Source organism: Lepidochelys kempii, chromosome 11 (assembly GCF_965140265.1).
Source record: "Lepidochelys kempii isolate rLepKem1 chromosome 11, rLepKem1.hap2, whole genome shotgun sequence".
NCBI lineage: Eukaryota > Metazoa > Chordata > Testudines > Cheloniidae > Lepidochelys > Lepidochelys kempii.
In genome coordinates, this window is record NC_133266.1 from 39,670,347 (window position 1) to 39,693,116 (window position 22,770).

Genomic DNA, 22,770 nt, shown 5'->3' on the forward strand with positions numbered 1-22,770 from the left:
GGAATGGTGGCCAGAGCATGAAGGGGCATACGAATGTTTAGCATACCTGGCACGTAAATACCTAGCAATGTGGTGGTGCCATGCGAACACCTGTTCTCATTTGCAGGTGACATTGTAAATAAGAAGTGGGCAGCATTATCTCCCGTAAATGTAAAAAAACTTGTTTGTGTTACTGATTGGCTAAACAAGATGTAGAACTGAGTGAACTTGTAGTTTTACATTTTGTTTTTGAGTGCAGTAACAAAAAATCTACATTTGTAAGTTGCATATTCATGATAAAGTGATTGCACTACAGTACTTGTATGAGGTGAATTGAAAAACAAAGGAAATACCGTATATACTCGATCATAAGCTGGTTCATTTGTAAGCCGATCCCCCCAAGATAGATAAGTAAAAATGGAAAATTTTTATGACCCATTCATAAGCCGACCCTATAATTCAGGGGTCAGCAAACTTTGGCTCCTGGGCCATCAGGATAAGCTGCTGGCAGGTCAAGATGGTTTGTTTACCTCGAGCATCTGCAGGCACAGAGGTGAACCTAAGCAAACAAAGTGTCCCGGCGCACCAGCTGCTTACCCTGAGGGGCCGGGACAGGAAGTGGTGAGGAAATTTTGGGGAGGGAGGAGAAGCTGGGGGTCAGGGGCGTAACCCCTGTGACCACCTGCCACATGACCCCACCCCTAGCCGGGACCCCCACACACTCCCCATCCTATCCCTTCACACCTTATCTGGGGAGGGCCAGGGGAGGATGTCTCTGGCCTGGCTGCGGCCCGCTCCGGCAGGCCAGACCGGGCAGCGCGGCCGCGGCCCGCTCCGGCAGGCCAGACCGGGCAGCGCGGCCGCGGCCCGCTCCGGCAGGCCAGACCGGGCAGCGCGGCCGCGGCCCGCTCCGGCAGGCCAGACCGGGCAGCGCGGCCGCGGCCCGCTCCGGCAGGCCAGACCGGGCAGCGCGGCCGCGGCCCGCTCCTTGCCCCCTCTCTATACCTGTTCATAAGCCGACCCCCTTCTCTGGTGCGTCCCTTTTTTACTAAAAAAATTCGGCTTATGAATGAGTATATACAATAAGTATCTTTTACAGTGCAAATATTTATAATAAATATAAAGCGAACACTATACACTTTGTATTCTGTGTTGTAAATTGAAATAAAATATTTGAAAATGTAGAAAAACATCCAAAATATTTAATAATTTCAATTGGTATTCTGTTTAACAATGCGATTAACTGTGATTAATTTTTAAATCACGATTAATTTTTTTCGTTAATCATGTGAGTTAACTGCGATTAATTGACAGTCCTAATTAAAACATGTTTGTTTGCAACCAAATATAGCCTTATACTAAATTTGATGCTAATTTTTCTTAGCCAGGAGGATACAGCTCTATTAAGTAATTATAGCATACATACATATAGCATACATATAGCATACATGTGTTAGCATACATTTATTCAGAGTCTTAATTTTTAAATTGTATTATGTTAGGAAATGGTGAATGATGCATTTCTTATTTACTAGATGATTTTTTACTCAATTGTGTCAAGCTGTATTGGAGAGGAAATTGGATTTCAATTAAAAATATACAAAAATAGCTTTTAAAAATTTTATTAAATAAAACTACCATAAATGTAATGGATACATGCAAAAAAAGTAAGCTTATCAAAACAATTTTTGCAGTTAAACTAAGGAAGTATTAAGTGTAGGTAGTGAATTGACAGATTTTCAAAGATTTAGGTAAGATGCAGATATGTGTCTAGTAGGATTTTCAAAAATGTCTCAGTTGAAAACACTTTGCATTAAGACATGGTTATAATAGTTAGTGACTCTGATAACCTCTGGGCACAATCTACTAAAGCCTAATCAACTGCCAAAGCTTGCCCCAGTGATTTCCATTTCGCCAATATCTGCTACATAGAGTTCTGTCTGTACTCTTAGGCCATAAAGAGTCCTGATTTTTTTTATCTTGATCCAGTGCTCAGGTTCCTAGTGTAGTGTTCATTTTTTATTTAGTTTGATGGTACTCAGACTCACCACCTTTGGGCCAATGCTATTCAATTGTCCAAGAGTTTGGATACTTGTAGGCAATATTTGGAGTCTATGTAACTGGACTTCAAGGTGGTTCAAGAAAGTGAGTAATGAATCAGGGCTGTGGGTCTATACAGCCGTGAATGTTTTGTATCCAAGGGAATGTGCGTGCAACCAGTCATCAAAGTTCTGTTGTATATGTTAGTGTGCAGGCACACTGAAAAGTAGGCAGTCTTCTCTGCTGAAGTTACAGGCAAGTAACTGGTCTAGTAGTTTCATTTTGCCCCTTTGGTTCTAAATTGCTGCTGTGAAACTGACCAGAGACACATTAATTTCGTGCTGCTGCTGTTTGACAAAGCTATGTGGCACTCATATTGCTACTCAAATTGCAGAATTTAAATTCTGAATGTTAACAGGTTCTTGATACACTATGTGTTTGTGTGTTGTTTATTTGTTTAGTAAAAGCTTGAGTAAAGTAGAAATGTTTTAGGCCCACAACATTTCCCGTGGAAAGCTACTCACTCACCAATTACAAAAAGATGTTTCACGTTCTAGTTTTGTGTATGCATAATCTGTAAAAATGCATGAACACATTAGGGTAAAGTGACAGTAAGTCTCAGATTTTTCCATAGTAGAACATTTTACTCTAGGTAGCCCATATTAGGAAAACCACATTCCTCTAGGCAAAGCAAATTTGCAATTATCAGACTGACATAGGACTAACCACCAGTATGGCACCAATTCTGTTAAGACTGCAGAAAATACACAGTAAGAAAACTCTCTTCTGTGAAAATGTTAAACTGTTTTAAACCTCTCAAAGATGAATGTAGAGTATAAACAATAAAGCCATTGGGTGAAATGAATCCTGTTAGAAGGGAACAGTTGGAGGAATAATTTAGCATCTTCATGAAAGTTATTTGCAGTGGTGTTGTAGCCATGTTGGTCCTGGGATATGAGAGACAGAATAGGTGAGGTAATATCTTTTATTTGGCCAACATCTGTTGATGGAAGGTACAAGCTACACAGAGCTCTTCTTCGGGTCTGAAGTTATGGTAGTTTAGATTGGTACCGCATGAGTCCATGTAAATACAAAGATGCTTGTCACAGTTTCTGATTAAAGTTGTTCTATTTTGTATTAGGAGCAGATTTCAAGCTCCTGGGTGCAGTCAATAACAGTGGGTCTCAACCAGGGGTCGAGGCCGCAAGCAGGTTTCAGGGAGGCCGCCAAGCAGGGCCAGTGTTAAACTCACTGGAGCCCAGGGTAAAAAGCCAAAGCCCCACTACCTGGGGCTGAAGCCTGAGCAATGTAGCTTTGCAGGGGCTCCAGGCAGTTGCCCTGCTTGCTACCCCCTAATTCAGAAAACCAGTTTTTGTGGCACAGTTGGGCTGTGGAGTTTTATAGCATGTGGCGGGGGATGTGGAAGGTGGCGCTCAGAAAGAAAAAGGTTGAGAGCCTAAGATATCTAGGCTCTCTTCTTATGAAGATAGATTATCTGAGCTGATGTGGTTGTAAAAAGGCACTTTTTGTTGTTTTTATACGCCATATAACTAATTATAGTTGGCAGATGCCCAGTTTTTGTCCATAATATTGACGAGTGCAGCTTACTCATGGGATAGTGTGTATTCCAGTTGTGCGGCTATACCAAAAGGAGGACCGGAGACACTTGGTAGGGTTTTAATCAGGCCATAACTTTATTATTTTTAGATGTCTGGGACTACTTGGCAGGTAAAATTGTACAGTGCAGGTAACTCCATGTTCATTCAATATCTGCCCGGGGGCTTCCGCCAGTTTCCCTCTTTTTCCATCCAGGTCCCCCAGCCAACCCATTGCTGGGACCTTACCATTCCTCCTCCTCCTCTTCTCCCCCGCCCTGGAACATGGGTTAAAATGGGCTGTAAGAAAGGGGGGGTTGGCTCCATGCTGTACCACTCATAGGGCCGTAAATCTTCTTCCACCCCTTCCCTCCCCCCCTTTCTGCTCCTTTAAACCACATCTCCTTTTTAAGTCCTTTACCAAGCCATTTATTTGGTCACTGTATCCCTTCCCTATGGAGTACCTGCACTGGACATCTGCCCCACACTTACTTCATGAGTTGCATCATCCTAACCTAACTCCCTTCCCTACTCCCATAACAAAGCCCTCCCTAAACTGCTGTGGGGAAGGTGAAGCGCTCAACCCCCATTCCACCTAGGCCAGTCCCCTAGAAAGTTGCGGCTAGTGCAATGTCCACAACAGGTCCCAACCAAACTTGGTGTTTTGCCCCTCTGAGGGAGGAAGGGTGTGTGCTGCTCCACCTGATCTGGAGGAAAGGGGCTTCTCCCACTGGGCTTGCCCTTTATCAACTCCGGTCCTTGGGGGATGAGTCAGCATCAGCATGCTGACCCCACTCCTCCTTTTGCAGCAGCTTCTGAGCCTCTCTCCCCACCCCTGCCATGCCTGTAAAGCACTATTCCCTCTTCCCTGGCAAGCTGGATGTCACCCCTTCCTTCCCCCCCCCCCCCCCCCCGCTTAAAGGTGCACTGCAATCATTATAACACAGCAGTTCTCAAACTTCATTGCACCGTGATCCCCTTCTGACAACAAAAATTACTAAACAACCCCGGGGGGGGGGGGCAAAGCCTGAGCTCACCCAAGCCCCACCACACCAGGCAGGAGGGCCAAAGCCCAAGCCCCACTGCCCTGGGCAGGGGGGGAGCCAAAGCTGAAGTCCAAGGGCTTCAGTCCCGCGTGTGGGGCCTATAACCTGAGCGCTTCAGCCCTGAGTGGCAGACTTTGGCTTCGGCCTCAGCCCCGGATCCCAGCAAGTCTAAAGCCAGCCCTGGGAATCCTATTAAAACAGGATTGCAACCCACTTTGGAGTCCCGACCCACGGTTCTAACATTTCAGGATGTGGCGCTGACTGTCTCCTAATGGTGCTAAAACAGAACAAGCTAAGAAGGATTTAATTTTTTTTTTTTGTAAAAGGCAGGCTTGAATAAAGTTGGGCTTTGAATCTTAATTGTACCAGTTATCTAGAGCTATTTACCTGCAGCAGAAGAATAAAATTTAAATGTTGGTGAGAAATAGTAGCTACCTTGTATAACTGATTTCCCAACAAATTAATGATGTATTTTGTTAAGACTGAATTTTTCCCAACAAGCTATTTCAAGGCAGTTCAAATTTTGAGACTCAACTACTGTACTTGGGTGTTGTGTGACTTCTAAAATTATACGGTTTGCAATAGTAGGAGTTAATGGTTGTAAAATACAAATTTTAATACCCATACAATTGTAATTTTTCCACTAAATCCCCCTCTATTATAACTTTTTTTTTGATAGGTACAAGAAAATTCACCAGGACATAGGGCTGGACTGGAGCCATTCTTTGATTTTATTGTTTCTATTAATGATTCAAGATTGGTAAGTTCATTGCGTATTGTAACAGTCTAGTTGCATGTAAGCGATAAGTTTTTGTGGTGAGAATCTGGTTTTGCTAAACTTTGAGTTCATATTTTACTTGAATTGTTTTATCTAAATTGGCAAATCTAAATACTTAAAAAGTTAGTCTTGAGTCACTTATCCAGCAGCTTGACTTTCAGCAAAACTTAAACTGGAGAACAGCATTTGTCTTGATCAAAACCAGGGTGGATTGATTTAAATTGCCAAGTAGAAAAGCTCCATCTAAATCATCTATTTAATCATCCATTTGTACTTCTTATTTTCTAAAGAAAGGTGCATTCTTGTTGATTGACATAACCGTTGAAACATTGTTCATTTACAGCTAAATAGAGCCTTTACACTAGATTTGGTACATCTTTATGATACCTAGGAGGGTACACAATAATGATATACATTTATTTCAGCAACTATATAACTTATTTTCACATTCCTATTAATTATACATTTTAGTATGTTAGATTTTTCCAATCACCATTTTATGATTTATATATTTTTTTAAATTATTTTTTGGAAAACATTGATTTTTATCCACCCTGATCAAAGCTTCTGGACTTTGGTATCTTGACATGCAAATATTATTGAACAGGAACGAAGGAGAATGCAGTGATCCAAGCTGTGTCTCTCCCCTCTGAGGGCAGGGTCCCTTCCCAGTTGAATGGATCCTGAATCTTCTGTGGAGAGGAGAGTAGGTGAAACATACATTAGAGTCCCTCTGGCACTGGATTTTGGCAGAGTGGAAGAGGAAGACCTGGTCACATCTCAGCGAGACTCCTCAAACTCTGCCGGAGCAGAGTTTAACTAGGAGGAAAATAGGAATACTTGGTGTACCTGAACTCACTTTTTCAGATCTATAATCTGATCATGGCACCTCCCATGTGGTACAGGCCACTTGCCAGAGAGGGTAACAGGTCCTGTGGGACACGCTGGGTAAACGAAAAAGATTTTGTGCATTCTGCAGTCACTGAAGTGAATCTTGTGCACTGTTTTGATGCTGCTGCCATAACTAAAGAAGAACTACAGAGGTGCTCCTCTCTGACTTTAGATAGCAGGTGATTGAAGATCAGAACTTCTAAAAGGGAAGATAGGACAGCCTTAGTAGAGCCACATCTTCCAGTGTTTGTAATGCAGGATAACTGCATCTCCACAGGCTTTTCAGCGCAGAAGACTTCTAAGCCTACGGGGGAAATAACAAGGACCTTCTATGATCAAAGTGCAGTTCTGGTTGCATTCTACATAGGTCCAATGCAAGCAAAGAAAATAGGCACTTGAAGTCAAAGTAAACTGGAAATATCATTCTAAAAGTTTTCTGAACCACAAGGCTTGTTTTTACAAGTGGACGTCTTATACTAACATTGTATTGTAAATGTAAACATTTTATAGCCTTGAACTAAATATGTCTGAAATAGTTACTTTGCATGTTTTGATTATTGTTTACATCTGGAAGGGCTAGCTTTTGGCTATTGAATTGCTATTTGCAATATCCTGTTAGTTATGGAACAACTCTTTTCCCAAAAACTTTAAGAACATTTATGTTTTAAGCCAAGTCATTTTGAATTCCAGTGCTTTTATTTTGCAACTAAATAAGAGCTAAAATTTTGAGCTAGATTTGGGCTCAGTAGTGTGTCCTATATGGTTTTTGAATAAACAAATTAATGCAAGATTACTTGGACTGTTTCAGATCCTATAGCAGTGATACTCAGACCTAAGTGGTTCAGAAGTCAAATTAGCAATCACATTACCCAAGAGAGTCACAGTAATGTGTCATTTATTGTGCTATATTTATATTTAAACAGTATGATGGGGAAATAGTTTTTATTTATATATAAATACTTGGTCAGTCATTTTATTTATTTTTTATATATATAATTATTTTCACAGCAAAATGACTGACCAAGTATTATTTTATCAACTACAATTGGTTAATAACAGTAAAACATTCTGATTGGCTGTTAATTAAATCACAGGGTTTTAATATTATGTGCTGCAAAAAGCCACAGGAGACTCATTAAAAGAGCCTCTTGTGGCTTGTGAGCCTCACTCTGAATATCACTATCCTATAGGAACATTAGTCTATCTATAAAATGTCTATTTTGAAAGCTTGCTTACTTTCACAAGTCCAGAAGAAACTGTCACTCTGCACTTCTGCAGCAAACAAAAAGTAAGTTTATACATCATGTTGAATGGCCCTGTTACAATTCTTGTTTTGCTTGTTCAGCACTTTAACCCTACAGTTAAAGACTTTTGTATACAAAGTGATTGGAAGCTTAATAATTACTTACCATGTTAAGTTTATGTATTGCATAAGACAGATCATTGCTTACCAATGCCAGATTCCTATCACATTAAAGCACAAAGAATTAATTTCCTTAATTTTGAATTGCTTACGTTTTGGGTGGTTTGTGTGTAAAAAAATCAAGACAAAACTTTAGGTATATTTCTGTTTCTGAATAGAGAAGTTAAGGAAATTACTTGATAGGAAACTATGAGGAATTGAAATTTTTTAATATGAAAGCCACTGTAGAGAAATCCAATAAATACTTCCTAATCTCAGTGTTCTCTGTATGACCTTTGAAATGCAAACTTGGTGCTATAAAATTGAACACTACTTTTGTTAAACACTATAAACCAAAGTGATTTGTATGTGTACTTCCAGAATAAAGACAATGACACACTCAAGGATCTGTTGAAAGCAAATGTTGAAAAGCCTGTAAAAATGCAAGTGTACAGTAGCAAAACGCTGGAACTGAGAGAAACATCAGTAACTCCCAGTAATATGTGGGGTGGACAGGGCCTGCTGGGAGTGAGTATTCGTTTCTGCAGTTTTGATGGAGCCAATGAAAATGTATGGCATGTATTGGTATGTACAATCTTTTCAAGGTTTCTCTACTGTAAAAAGTCATTGCCTACAACTTATTAACCATATTGCATTTATTGTTAATTTTTAGCTGAAAATAAGTTACAAACATGCACCTGTGGAGCGGGAAGGCTAGCTATTCAGTGCCAAGTAATTTATCTCCAAAGTTACTAAAAAATGTTGTATAGAGAAACAAGAAATGGTAGGCCAACTTAGGGATGTGGCTCCCACTATTTTTAGACACGGGTTCATCTACATACCTTAGTAGTCACCACAATTACAAGTAAGCAAAGTCACGGAATCGGAAATGTAGGACCGGAAGGGACCCCTGCACTTAGGCAGGACCAAGTAAACCTAGACCATCCCTGGTAGGTGTTTGTCTAACCTGCTCTTAAAAACCTCCAGTGACAGGGATTCCACAACCTCCCATGTCTTGGTAACTTATTCCAGTACATAACTATCCTTACAATTAGGGTATGTCTACACTACCCATGTTACAGCGCAGCCCCGACCGTACTGTGACGTGGGCAGCGTAGATGTGCTTTATTGCTGGGGAGAGCTCTCTCGGTGATGAAAAAAAAAAAAAAAAAAAAAACACCCCGAATGAGCAGTGGTAGCTTTATCACTGGGAGTTTCTCGGGTCGTAGCTTTACTGGAGACCAAGGTGCACCTTTTTATGATTGGGTTGGACTAAAATATTCATTGGTATCCTTTTTGTATTGACTCGGTGGCTTCATGAGTTGGTTTTGTTGACACCTTCAGCTCCTGAACATTCAGTCCCTTTAATGAATATGTAGCACACTTCTAAGTGCTTGTGGTCTTTTGTGGCAGGACTCTCTCAGATAATGTTCATGTTAGAGGTTTTAATTTTTTTTATTCTATTTGAGATATTTCTTCAGTTTCATTAGGGTTAAAAACAGAATTTCAATTCCTGTTGAAAAGTTCAATGTTCCTAGTTTTAAAAAGTTTTTAAAATTGTCTTAACATTTTGAGATTACACAGAGTTCTTCTTCGGGTTTGGTTCTGCGTAAGCTCGGAAGCTTATCTCTTCCATCAGCGGCAGTCAGACTAATAAAAGATATCACCTCTTCCACCTTGTCCTCAAACTGGAAGAGTTACTAAGTTAATCTTTGAAGAGGTGATTCTTGTTTCGTGAGGAGTTGCTGAAATACTGCATCAATATAAATTTCTATTTTAAAATATTTTCTTAGATAGGTAGTTAAGCAATTGATCTTGCTGTGTTGGTCTGTAACCATTTCCTATTAACATAGCAATTGCATTAGGAAGTTATGACATTAGATGCTTACTTTAGACAAAATATTTGTGAATATAGATCTGAAAGAGGTTCATGCACTGTAATAATCTAAAGAATTACAAGAGGTTTTATTTTTGAGTGGAAACATGTTATAAGTAACGTTGTCTGTAAAATATTTTCCCAACCATAAATGTTCTTTTACATTTGAAAAATGAAGCTGTAATTGTGTTTATTGAAAGAAACCCACTTTACTCCTAGTTTATGACTGGGATAACACATCCCTATTCATGACCTTTTTGTTTGTTTTTTTTGTTTTTTGCTCTTAACACCATTTTGAAGTCAGGACTAACTATTTGCAAAAAATGTTGATAGGGATAAAACTTTTTTTGCCCATTGATATTTTATACCGAAGAAGTATTGCTCTGTGATAAGCTTTGTCTATTCAAGTAAATGGTGTTTTCCCAGTTGCAGCAATTTCTATTTGAAAATCAAATATGCCTGTGGAAAATGCCATACAACACACAACTACCATTTGACATCCTTCAATACACATCCTTCATACACATACATACACCTAGACATACACATCTTTCAATTCATAAAACAAAGGCAAATAGACCAGACTGTTAGGCTGCAGTCCAAGGGTCATAAACAAGCTAACTCCCTCGGCACTTGGCTTGTATCCAGTAATGTTTTCTCAGGTATCATCGTATAACATAGTTGTAGCTACATCCTAAAATTCAATAAAGGTGCAATCTAGTTTGTAATGACCTAACATTGTAAGAATACACTAAACAGTTAATACTCATTTTTGCATAAATATTGAGGTCTCCCCAACACATCCTCCAGCTTGAAGACTGGAGTCAAAACATTTTGTGTGGCAGGGAATAATAGTGACAAATCAGAGATCCATATGTCTGCGGGATATCTTATCAAATCTTATCTTTGCATATGTACTGTTGTAGTAGGAATTTTGAATATCTTACAGTATCTTTTAAAACGGGACTAAGTATTTGGAACATTTTACATTTTGTGTGTGTTAATTCCTTTAAACTCAAAGTTTGGGAAGGGTTTTATTACTGTCTTTGCTAATACTTTGAGCATATTTAACTTCTGTAATTTTATATCTTGAAACTAGGAAGTCGAATCAAATTCTCCTGCTGCACTAGCAGGTCTTAGACCACATAGTGACTATGTCATCGGAGCAGATACTGTCATGAATGAGGTAGTATAACTTTTTGAATTTCATTTACAAGAAGCAGAATACCAGGGCAATATTAATATTAAGCCCAACTTTCTCAGTATCCTGTGCTAATAGACATTCTTTGCCAATTAGTTGGAGGAGCTCTGGCACAGCAAGTCTACATTTCTGAGTACACAGATATAACTTTAGAGTTTAAAAATGCTGTTTAAAATGCCTTCATATAATAAGATGGGATTAGTTTACACTTTTTTAAAATAATTTGAAAGATTTATTAGGAATTAAACAAGTAGTAAAACATAATTTCAACTTTAATTTTTTTATTCTGATTTGAAATCTGAGTTATCATACCAAATGTAGTAGTTTATCATCTGTTTTCAGTCTGAAAATGTAAATAAACTATTTTATCTGTGGAGTATATTGAAATTTTACACGCACACATGCTCTAAGGCTCTAGTCCTGCAATAAAACACCTCAGAGGTGCCAGGCTCTGCTAGTTCTGCAATGGAGCCTATGAGATGGCAGTTTCCATGTTTATAGATCCTAAAATTAAAATACTATTTAAAAAAATTAACCAATTTGCAATGTTCCTATTTTTTTTCAGTCTGAAGATCTGTTCTCTCTCATTGAAACACATGAAGGAAAACCATTAAAACTTTATGTGTACAACACAGACACGGATAATTGTCGAGAGGTGATTATTACCCCCAATTCTGCATGGGGTGGAGAAGGCAGGTAAGCTAATTCAACATACCAAATAATAGTTTTGCAGCAGCACCTAGCTCATTCAGGATTAGGGCCCCTCTGTGCTTGATGCTGTAGAAACAGAGGAAAAGGTAATTCCTGTTGCAAAGCGTATTACTGGTAATAAGAAACTGTGTGCAATGGTGATTTACATACGAATTAGTTTGTAGGAGGGCCCTTGTTTTTTTTGTAGTTACTCAAATTAGCTCATTTAAAAGTTCATAAAACTTTATGAATGCTTAGTGCATTAGACTTGAAATCTTGATACAGTATAATATGCTAAAGCATGTAGTAGGTAGAACAGAAGACTGCAACTGATGTACCTGGGTTGTATTTTCAGCTATATCTTTAACTTACTCTGATTTGGGGCAGGTAATTAAGTTCTGTACCTTATTTCCCTATCTGTAAACCTATTTTATAAGGGTGTGGTTGAGGCTTAGCTATGTTTCTAATAGTTTTTAAATCTTTTGAATACCTGTGGTTTTGTGTAGTGATACTAGTGGTTGGAAGGAGCTATAGAGGTTCAAAGTAATAAGTATAATCTACTAATGAGAGTATTTCCACAGAAAAATGACATGTACTCTAGTACTTTTCCATATAACAATAGGCTTTATTCTATCTTGAGATTCATTATGACATCTTGAGCCATTTGCAGGTAATTGGCTATGTTTTCTAATAGCTATTTGCTTATGGTATATTGTAAACCAGTCCTCCAAAGGAAGTTATAGAAGCCTCATTAGTTGTCACTTAAAACTGGATTACACAAAGGAAGCCCTTGGAAAAAATACTGTAGGGGGAACAATCCTGTAGTCGCAAGGGAATGGACTAATCTAATAAGTCTCTTCAATAAGTGCCTACAGCTCTGTTGGTGGACACACTTCTGTGTCTTGCTGTAGTTCAAGACACCATTCTTGTGGTTTTTGGGAATCCGAGAACTGAGTCCTTTTCACATTAGGCAAGATTGTTCTGTGCTGTTTGTTTAGTGTAGGGTCCATGGTGATGGTGGCTTATGCATGTACCAAGGTCAGACTGGTCTGTTCCTGTCTAACCTTTAAATGTTCATATTTTAAAAGCCTAGGTTGTGGCATTGGCTATGGGTATTTACATCGGATACCTACACGTCCATTTGAAGAGGGAAAGAAAATTTCTCTCCCTGGGCAAATGCATAGTGCACCCATCAGTCCACTCAAAGATGGATTTACAGAGGTAAGTTGTAATCTCTTTTGTGCTTGATAAAATAACTGTGAAAGTATAACTAACATTTGTTTTCATTGTTGTGGATTCCAGTGAAACATAACTACTAACACCTCATTTTTGTAAGGTTCAACTGTCTTCAGTTAATCCCCCATCCACATTACCACCTGGAACAACAGGAATTGAACAGGGTCTGTCAGGACTGTCCATTAGTTCAACCCCTACTACGGTCAGTAGTGTTCTCAGTACAGGTATGTATAAAATAAAAACAACCTCACTTGTGAAATGCATTCATAATTTATTGACTTCTGTAATTCAGAAAGATGGATTTGTCAGTTAACTTCACAAAGAGAAAACATGTTTGTAGAAATGCATATGATTTCCAGAGTTCACTTCTTCCCTTTGCCTCTTCCAAAACCATTTCCCAAAAACTAGGACTTAGTATATTTCACATCATAGCCCGATGGTACAATGTACTTTCACTGTAAGGTGAGTGACTCCTAACCTGTTAACACCAGGGTTCAAAATTACTGATAGCAAAACCTTATAAACATGGCATAAAATGCTAATGGAGAAACACTGAATCCCTATAAGTAGGGCCCTACCAAATTCATGCTATGAAAAACACATCATGGACCATGAAATCTGGTCTTCTGTGCTTTTACCTTGTACTATACAGATTTCACAGGGGAGACCAACGTTTCTCAAATTGAGGGCCCTAACTTAAAAGGGAGTTGCAGGTGGGGTCACTTCTATACTGCCTTCAGAGCTGGGCGGCCAGAGAGCGGCGACTATTGGCCAGGTGCCCAGCTCTGAAGGCAGCGCCCCGCCAGCAGAGTGCAGAAGTAAGGGTGGCAATACCATACCATGTCACCCTTACTTCTGCACTGCTGCCTTCAGAGCTGGGTGGGTGGAGAGTGCTGGCTGCTGACTGGGGGTCCAGCTCTGCAGGTAGCAGTGCAGAAGTCAGGGTGGCAATACCATACCAGGCCATCCTTACTTCCGTGCTGTTGCTGGCGGCGGCTCTGCCTTCAGAGCTGGGATCCCAGCCAGTAGCCACTGCTCTCCAGCTACCAAGCTCTGAAGGCAGCTCCACCAGCAGCAACAGCACAGAAGTAAGGGTCGCAGTACCACAAACCCCCCACCCCTCAATAATCTTGTGACCCACAATACTGTGAAATTTTAAATAGCTGAAATCATGAAATTTATTATTTTTTTTAAATCCTATGTCCTAACCTATAAGTTCCTCTTTGAGATACTGTGTGAGGAAGTGTGTTGGAATGTTGCATACTTGGACATATTTGAAATGATGGTATATACTTACATGAATCTTTCATTAGGTGTCCCAACAGTACCATTATTGCCACCACAAGTAAATCAGTCCCTCAGTTCAGTGCCACCAGTTAACCCAGCAACTACATTGCCAGGTGAGTAGTGAAAATTTTGAGCAAGCTCAAACATTTTAGAAACAAAATAACGCAAGATAGTATAGAACAATAGGGAGAAAGAGGAGGTTTGTATTTTTTGGCCCCATTCTTTAGAAAATTGTTTATCCATGTATGTCCATTTCTGTCATTTTGTTTAACTGGAATGTAGGAGTAATTTGTCCCTTTCGTTGTCATAATGTGTTCTAACAGCATTAAGGTGTAATGGTGTTCTAAGGATAGTTAAGTACTGGAATAGGTTACCCAGGGAGGTTGTGGAATTTCTGTCATTGGAGGTTTTAAGGACAGTTTAGACAAACACCTTTCACGGAAGATCTAGGTTTACTTGGTCCTGCCTTGGCATGAGTGGATGGATGAAATTATGTCTGATGTCCCTTCCAGCCCTACATTTCTATATCTAGATAAACCATACTTGCTGTTCACTTAGAACATATTTTTTCTTCAGCACTTATAATTGTGCTAGACCCATAACAGGAAAAAAAATTTGTGTGGCCTTTGCCTCAAACACCATACAATCAAATTTTTAGATGTGATGTGACCGATAGGAAGGAGAAGGTACATGTGCTCAACTTAATGATTCAATTACGTTTTTTAAATGTTGATTCTCTAGAACACTGTGTAACAAGGCTGCCTTGGTCCTGCTTCTGTCTCAGTCCACAAATTTTGCGGAGACCCTTTTGCTGGTTCAGTACCCTGTGTAGTTTATTTACAGTTGCATCCCACCACCCTCACAGCATACCTAAGACCTTTCCCAAGCAGAGGAGCTTAATCTCTCTGTCCTCCTTCCTGTGCCTAGTTGTGGGGTCTTGCCTAATAGCTTAATTGGCCTTTCTGCCCTGCTGGGCCCACAAATGAGGTGCAGCCTTGTATAGTCAGCTCCAATCTGCTTTACCTGAATGGGGCTGCTGTGAAGAGTGCTAACTCAGGCCTTTGTACCTAGCACTCTGTCACACTGTGGAACAGAGTTTTGAGGCGTAATCTAAATAAAGAGGAGGTAGTGGGTTGGCAAACTGGGACTGGACTCTCAAATATCTGAAAATCCCCCAATTTGGTAATATCTGCATTTTCAGGGAACAATTATATCTACAGTAAATGTTGGTGAAATCCTAGCCTTGTTGAAACAAATGAGTTTTGCCATTGAGTTCAGTGGGTCAGGAGTTCATCCTAATTTGATTTTTCACTGCAGTTTGACATTTGGAGTAAAAATAAAATATAATCAACCCATCATTAAATTTCTATGGTCTGAAATATACCTAATGCATATTACGTTACAGTGGAACTGAGATGTTAAGGCCTATATATGCACATGAATATGAAGTTGGTTAGGGATGAAATACACAGAATCACAGAAATGTAGAGCTGGAAGGGACCTCGACAGGTCGTCTAGTCCATCCTGCTGCACTGAGGTGGGACCAAATGTACTAAAACCACCCCTGATAGGTGTTTGTCTAACCTGTTCTTAAAAATCTCCAGTGATGGTGATTCCACAACCTTCCTTGGTAACCAGTTCCTGTTCTTAAACTATCCTTATAGTTTGAAAGTTTATTTTCTAACATCTCTCCTAAACGTACCTTGCTGCAGATTAAGCCCATTCTACTTGTACTGTTTTCAGTGGATGTACAGAACAGTTGATTGTAGTTATCTTCATAGCATCCCTTAAACGTATTCAAAGACTTATCAGGTCTCCCCTTCTTTTCTCAAGACTAAACAAGCCCAGTGTTTTTGTTTTTTAAACCCTTTCCTCCTAGGTAAGGTTTTCTTACCCTTATATCATTTTTGTTGCTGTCCTCTGGACTCTCAAACTTGTCTACATCTTTCTTAGTGTGGCATCCAGAACTGGACTCAGTACTCCGGCTGAGGCCTCCCCAGTGCTGAGCAGAGTGGGACAATTACCTCCTATACTGGACTTCTGTTAATACACCCTAGAATATTAGCCTTTTTTTGCAACTGCAACATGGTGTTAGCTCATTCAATTTGCAATCCACTATAATCCCCCAGATCCTTTTTCTGCGATATTACTGCCAAGACAGTTATTCCCAATTTTGTATTTGTGCATTCTTAAGTGTAACACTTTATTGAATTTCATCTTGATGATTTCAGACCACTTCTCCAGTTTATCAAGGTTATTTTGAATTATAATCCTGTTCTCCAAAGTGATAGCAACTCCAGGTGTCATCCACAAATTTTTATAAGCATATCATCCACTTCACTATCTAAGTCATTGATGAAAATATTGAATAGTACTGAACTTAGGACAGGCCTCTGCAGGACTCCAGTAGATATATCCTCCCAGTCTGATGATAAACCATTGACAAATACTTTTTAATGTTTTTTTTCCTAATCAGTTATGCACCTACTTTATAGCATTTTAATCTAGGCCATTTTCTTTAGTTTGCTTGAATGTTTTGTGGAACTGTATCAGAAACCTTATTAAAAATCAAGATACCATGTCCACTGCTTCCTCCTACCCACTAGGCCAGTAACCCTGTCAAAGAAGGAAATCAGATTGGTTTAGCATGATTTGTTGACCAATCCATGTAGGCTATTACTTATCACTCTATTATCCTCTAGGTGCTCATAAATTGATTAACAATTGGCTCTATTATCTTTCCAAATATCGAACGTAAGCTGACTAGTCTATAATTCTCCAGGTCCTCTTTGTTCCCCCTTTTTAAAGATAGGTACTGTTTGCCCTTCTCCAGTCCTCTGGGACTTCACCTGTCTTCCATGAGTTAATTGCTAATGGTTCCATGATGGCATCAACTAGTTCCTTAGGTACCCTAGGGTGAATTTCATCAAGCCCTGGCAACTTGAATACATCTAAATATTGTTTAACCTGTTCTTTCCCTATTCTGATTTGTGTCCCTTCCTTCTTGCTGTTAATATTATGTTAAGCGTCTGGTTACAATTAACTTCTTTAGTGAAGACGGAAGCAAAATAGACACTTGATACCTCAGCCTTATTTATGTCATTTGTTAGCTTTCCTTTCCCTCTTAAGTAGTAGATCTACACTTTCCTTTGTCCTTCTTACTCCTAATGCATTTATAGAACCTCTTCTTATTGCCTTATGTTCTTTGCTAGGTATAACTCATTTTGGGCCTTGGCCTTTCTGATTTTGTCCCCATAAGTGCACGCACACACAAGGCATAGACGTGGAGGTCATCTTGATGTAAAAATAGCTGTCTATTTGAATGTGTATGCAATATAAGAAAGAACATGGAAGTTAATAGAGGTTCATTGCTAAGTCATTTAGTCTATCCCCTGCCAATGAAGGATTAATCTCTAATGTACATCTGGTAGTGCATTGTCCAGTCTAGTCTCAAGCAATGGGATTTTCACAGCCTAATAGAGCTTACTGCCAGGAAAAAAAATTAGGAGATATCAGGAAAGGATACCTATCTTAACTTCTTCTCCTTCTTAATTATACCCTCATGTCCCAACTAAATGATTCTCATTCTCTCTCTCTCCTTGATATTTACATCCTTCAAATATTTTTAGACTTAAATCACACTATACTTCAGCTATTAATTAGCCTATATACATTTAATTCTTAATATTTCAATCAATCTGGCAGCGCCTAATCTTTTGGTGAACTCTCAGTACATCTTGGAGGTCTTGCAGGACTAGTTTCTGCAAGACCCAAAGACTGAGGGTTTTACTTCTGTTGGGTATTTAGATGTCCACTGAATAGCTAGTGGAGCTGGAAGTTGCTCTCAGCAGACTTCATTTCTCCCCACCACAAACAGTGCTGCATGACTGCCTTAGCTACATTTCAGGGAAAAGGGGCAGAGCAAGAGGCCCTTGCCCAGGAAGGAGACAGCTACCCTATAGCCCAGTCGGGCTCTCCTTTTTAGAGAGAAGCAAATCTGTGGGGTGGGCTTAAGAGCTCTCTTGTGACTGCTATGCTCCACTGGCTTAGGTGTCAGATATGTTTGACATATTAACTGCACTATTTTGCAACACATTATGTATGGTTAGACTAAAGTTACATAAGTATATTTACACTGGATTAATTTAGTATTCATATTAATACTCTGCACATAGTTTATCATAAGATTATCAATCTAGAACAATGGGTGGTAGCCAACTATTTTTGCATTTGGATCAGTTTAAAGTTTCTGACAGCAGTTTAGATAATAGCCTATTAAATTTTGCTAAAAGATGGCATTGTCAATCTACCATAAAACGTTTAGTGATGATTCCATTATCTCTCTAAATTGTTGAGAGTTCCTATATTTCACAGGCTTACTAGCTCAGTTTCCATAATGTATTATTTTAGACTGGTGTGGAAATTCTTGCTACATACCCTGTGAATAAAGTAATGTTTTATTCACTGAGATTAATGAAACACTGAATCCTTATGTGCCAAAATCGTTCTATTGTAGGTTTGACAGACAATGCAAGTCTTATGTAGAATTTCTCTATATATTTCCTACTAACTGGTACAGGATACATAGGATTACTTAATGTACTTTGCATGCTAATGTAACTGAAATATTGGAAATTTAGTAAAGTTTTAAAAAAATTAACCCAAAACTCTTGGAGGCAGATTTGCCAGTGTGGGAAGAAAATACAGTAGAGTTAAGTATGTGTGTGAAGTGATGATGATGTCAGGAAATTCTAAATTCCTGTACCACAAGGTTAAAATGTCAAACTGCTAGGAAGTTTAGCTTTCATTAAAGCGTGAACATTTCCCTGCCAACTCTGGGCAATATGAATGTGGTTTTGAAATCCCCAGGGAAACTGTTCACTTCTTTGATTTACAGTTTCACTACTACAAGTATAGATGTTTAAAGCCTTTTTAGTAGCTAAGGGTGGGCTTCTGGGTACAGTTAAGAGTTTCCCAGATAAATATTCACACTAGTCTTAGCTTTCAGTCTAAAGATAAGCTCTCTTTGTGAATCAGTGTGCCATTATTTTACTGCTGACCTACTTATTAATCTTAACTATTTATTGGGCTAGTTCTGTTTTGAATCTGTTGATTTTTGCTTTTAAATAAGATCCAACAAAAAAGTTATTTATTTTACAATATTCTATTAATGTTGTGACACACAAGGTTTATTTCAGGATTAGTCCTCATTAACCTAAACCCTGTGTACACACTTAAGAAGGAAGAGGTGGTCCGTGCTCCATAGAGCAGTGGTCTCCAAAGTGGGGTGCGTGCACCCGAGGGGATGCGCCAGAGGATCCCAGGGGTGTGCAGCAGGAGGAGAGCCACCGGATGGCACTCTGCTGGGTTTTTTTTCTTCGGCGGCAGCTCTGCACGCCTGTAGCAGGTCTTCCCTTCCAGTGGCACACCTGCGTCAGGTCTTTCCTCCTCCTTTCTTCAGCGGCACCATGGGGGTGCGCAATCCAAAAACTTTGGAGGCCACTGCCATAGAGGATCAATTTAAAAAAAAAAAAGGAAAGTGGGGGAGGAAACAGGATATACCTGTTGGCAGAATGATATCTTAATTCCACACTTGTATTGCATTTTATAACCCTTGCCTGACTTTGAAAATAACTTTAAAACTTGCCCTTATTTCTGTATATTTTTTGTCCTTAACCTTAGCCTTTTCTATTTGTGTTTATAACTAACACTTTTGCTTGTTTTGTTTTAGCCTTGATTTTCCTGTTTTTATTTGTCACTTAAAAAAAAAAATAAACCCTTTCCCTTCATTATTGCTAATCCTATAGAAGATGCTCATTACTATGATAGTAAAAATAGAATTAGCTGGGAAATGGGATTTTTCTAGCCCTAACTCTTGTGATTACTGTGTATAGGTAAATCCCTTTCATCATCATTTTAAGATCAAAAGAGAAGCTTATTCACTTTCCCATTTGTAAAAAGAACCACCAACTTGAAGTATGGTGTGAGCCAGTGATATGCAAGTTCTGTCTGGAACAGTTTTTCAGCTGGCTAGGTGTAGCTCTTGAAATTGAGGTTTCGTATTTGTTTTTTAGGTCTGATGTCATTACCAACTGGACTTCCTAACCTGACCAGTCTTTCTAGTCTGAATTTACCTGCACCACCCATCATTCCTGGTGCTGGATTGTCAGAAATCCTACATCCTGGTATGTTTACAAATGTAAATATTACAGTAACTGGTTTCTGAAGACCTTAGACCACACTGTTTCCTTGATACGACCCATTCATTACTAACTCCATGTTGTGCTCTATGGTTCATTCATGAAAAGGGTGGTTGATTCTGTTGCCAGAGCTGCAATGGAATGGTGCTCTCATTAGTGACCTCTTCTGCTCAGTCAAGGAATGTGTCAAAATAATCCAATCTAGTCCTCCCTGTCTTAGATTTATGTTTCCTCATTACCCCCATCAGATTTAGGGCTTCATAAAGACTTTCAAAAGATGTTCCTTTGTGCTAAAAATTAGAGGGAGTATATAGCTTTTTGGGGAGGCTTAGTGAAATGCACAGTTCATATTTTCTGTGTGCCAGCCAAGATTGAGAAGTCAGAATAAGTATCAGAAATACTAAATTTATGATACTGAATACAACTGCTGAAAAATACATATTGAGCAAGCAAAAAGTGGAACAAGGCTTCTGTGGGCATTGGCAGTTTTAGGATGTGCTGGAAAAAATCCAGGCTGTAGTAGAAATAAATACATTAAAAGCATTGTCTCGAGGCTGTAGCTGCCTCTTGTACATGTCAGCAGGCCAACACAAGTTCCATTATTGTTAACCTTTTTAAGGAATGCTTGATGATCTAGTTGAGGAGGATTGTTTGGCTTTCAAAATATTTAAAGCTTTAAAACTAGCTGTTTCTGAGTTATCGTTGTTTAAAAGTCCTGATCATGTTCCCACTAAACTCAATAGGAGCAGAAGAAATCCCATAGTGACTAGGGGAACAAAGAGGCTTGGCAGACTCATAGTTCTAGTGTAGATCAAACTGATCACATGGCATCCTGGGGAAAACTTTAAAAGAAGTATAAGTGAATGGTGTGTGATTTGTTGCTTTTTTTTAAATTTCTAGGTTTGCCACCACTTCCTTCCTTTCCACCTCTAAATCTATCTGGAATAACTCCTCTCCCAATGCCACCTGAGTTTCTTGCACAATTTCCTTTGGTCACAGAGGTATCTACTCCACCTACAGATCTGCTTCCCCATAGCACAACTGTAAGCGTAGAACAAACTTCTGCACTCACCTTGGATACTGCTGTCCCCACCTCTAAGGCAACTCCTGTTGATGACAGATCAAATGAATCTTCTACAGTAAATGAAAAACCATCCACGGTCACAGCTGTTCATACTTCAGAATCATCATAACTTCAAATCATTCTGTTGGAGTGTCTTGGTAAATTTAGCCATGGAAAGCATATTTGAAGACGCAAACTACCATTAATTTCATATTCGTTTGTACTTTATCTGTAGGAGTCCTGTAAATAATACTGAGGATAAAAAATAAATAAAAGGAAATGGGATTCATACTGTGTGCTGAATGGGTGGGAGGGGAAGAAAAAGACTTGTATTTAAACAACCAAAAAGAAGCATCATGGTAGTGAAACAGACTTCCACTGCCAAACTTGCAGGTTTAACAGGCTGACAGTCTGCTAGCCTCCCCAACTTTTGCTTCTGTTAGAAATGAACTAGGTTTGTGAGACAATTACATACCAGATTTCTTGTTCTTTACAAGTATGGAAATCTTGTGGCTATGGGGGCGGGGGGTTAGGGGGGAGTGTTTACTTTTGTTTTAGTTGTAAATTTTAGCATTACAAAACTTCCACCTTAAAATATTTTATTAAAGTTACCGAATGGTCTGTCAATTGAGCATCTTTTTATTCAGCTTGTGTACAGATCTTTATCTTAATCTTTTAAGAAAAAATAGTCAGGCAACACTTTGTAACTGCTGCTGGATTGCTTTACACCCCCACTGTATAATGGTCTTTAGAAGAAAATGAATGTTAAATGTTGCACAGTTTTAAACCAGAAGGTGGCACTTGGACTATTGTAAGAAAAGTTACATAGAGGAAAACATACATACAGCAATAAAGTCCTGGAATTTTATTCTGAGACACAAATAGCACAATATTTTTGTTCAGTATATAAGATGTGACAACCTTGTGTTCACTTTTCAGTGACTTTTTTCCCTACCCTAGAGAAAATAGTCTTTGTCACCAAAAAGGATGGGAGGCATGACCTAGTATTAGTGGTGCATTTGACACTGGTAAGATTCCTCTCAGTGATGTCTGTGGCACAGGCTTGCATTTCAGTTGCTTCTCAGGATGAAGGGGAGTGTTTTGACTCTGCTACATCAATAAAGTGCTTTACAAAATGTAGTAGGGTTTCTTCATCTACTGTTGAAATGCAAATCTTTCCTTGTCATGGTGCAATAGCTGGCATCTTCACATACATCAAGGGCATCAGTTTCCTTTTTCTACAAGTATTATATTCGTATTGCTCAAAGGTGGTCCTCAAGCTTAATGCCTCAGGGTGGGGATACTTTGAGTGATTTGCACTTGAACAGGACACATTGAAAGTCTGCCTGATCTAGTCAGGCTGCCTAGGACTGAGAATCACCTTATTACACCCTTCCCCACCACCAGCAAGGGAAGACTTGCTGGTGCTTAACTGGGTGGCAGCTCCCTGCCACAACCACCTCAACAGTCTTCTCAGACCTAAGCC

General features: G+C 39.2%; 1 protein-coding gene across 1 annotated transcript in view; it reads left to right on the forward strand.

Annotated features, from left to right (window-relative positions):
* The window catches only part of GORASP2 (golgi reassembly stacking protein 2), a 34,874-nt gene extending 12,708 nt beyond the window's left edge, over window positions 1-22,166 (forward strand). Inside the window, exons 2-10 of the mRNA XM_073305807.1 lie at window positions 5,340-5,420; window positions 8,113-8,316; window positions 10,707-10,793; window positions 11,374-11,504; window positions 12,587-12,719; window positions 12,835-12,958; window positions 14,048-14,134; window positions 20,096-20,206; window positions 21,122-22,166. Of these exons, the coding sequence (XP_073161908.1) occupies window positions 5,340-5,420; window positions 8,113-8,316; window positions 10,707-10,793; window positions 11,374-11,504; window positions 12,587-12,719; window positions 12,835-12,958; window positions 14,048-14,134; window positions 20,096-20,206; window positions 21,122-21,414 (1,251 nt within the window). The 3' untranslated portion in view covers window positions 21,415-22,166. The remainder of the gene's footprint in view (window positions 1-5,339; window positions 5,421-8,112; window positions 8,317-10,706; window positions 10,794-11,373; window positions 11,505-12,586; window positions 12,720-12,834; window positions 12,959-14,047; window positions 14,135-20,095; window positions 20,207-21,121) is intronic.
* The last annotated feature ends 604 nt before the right edge of the window (window positions 22,167-22,770 follow it).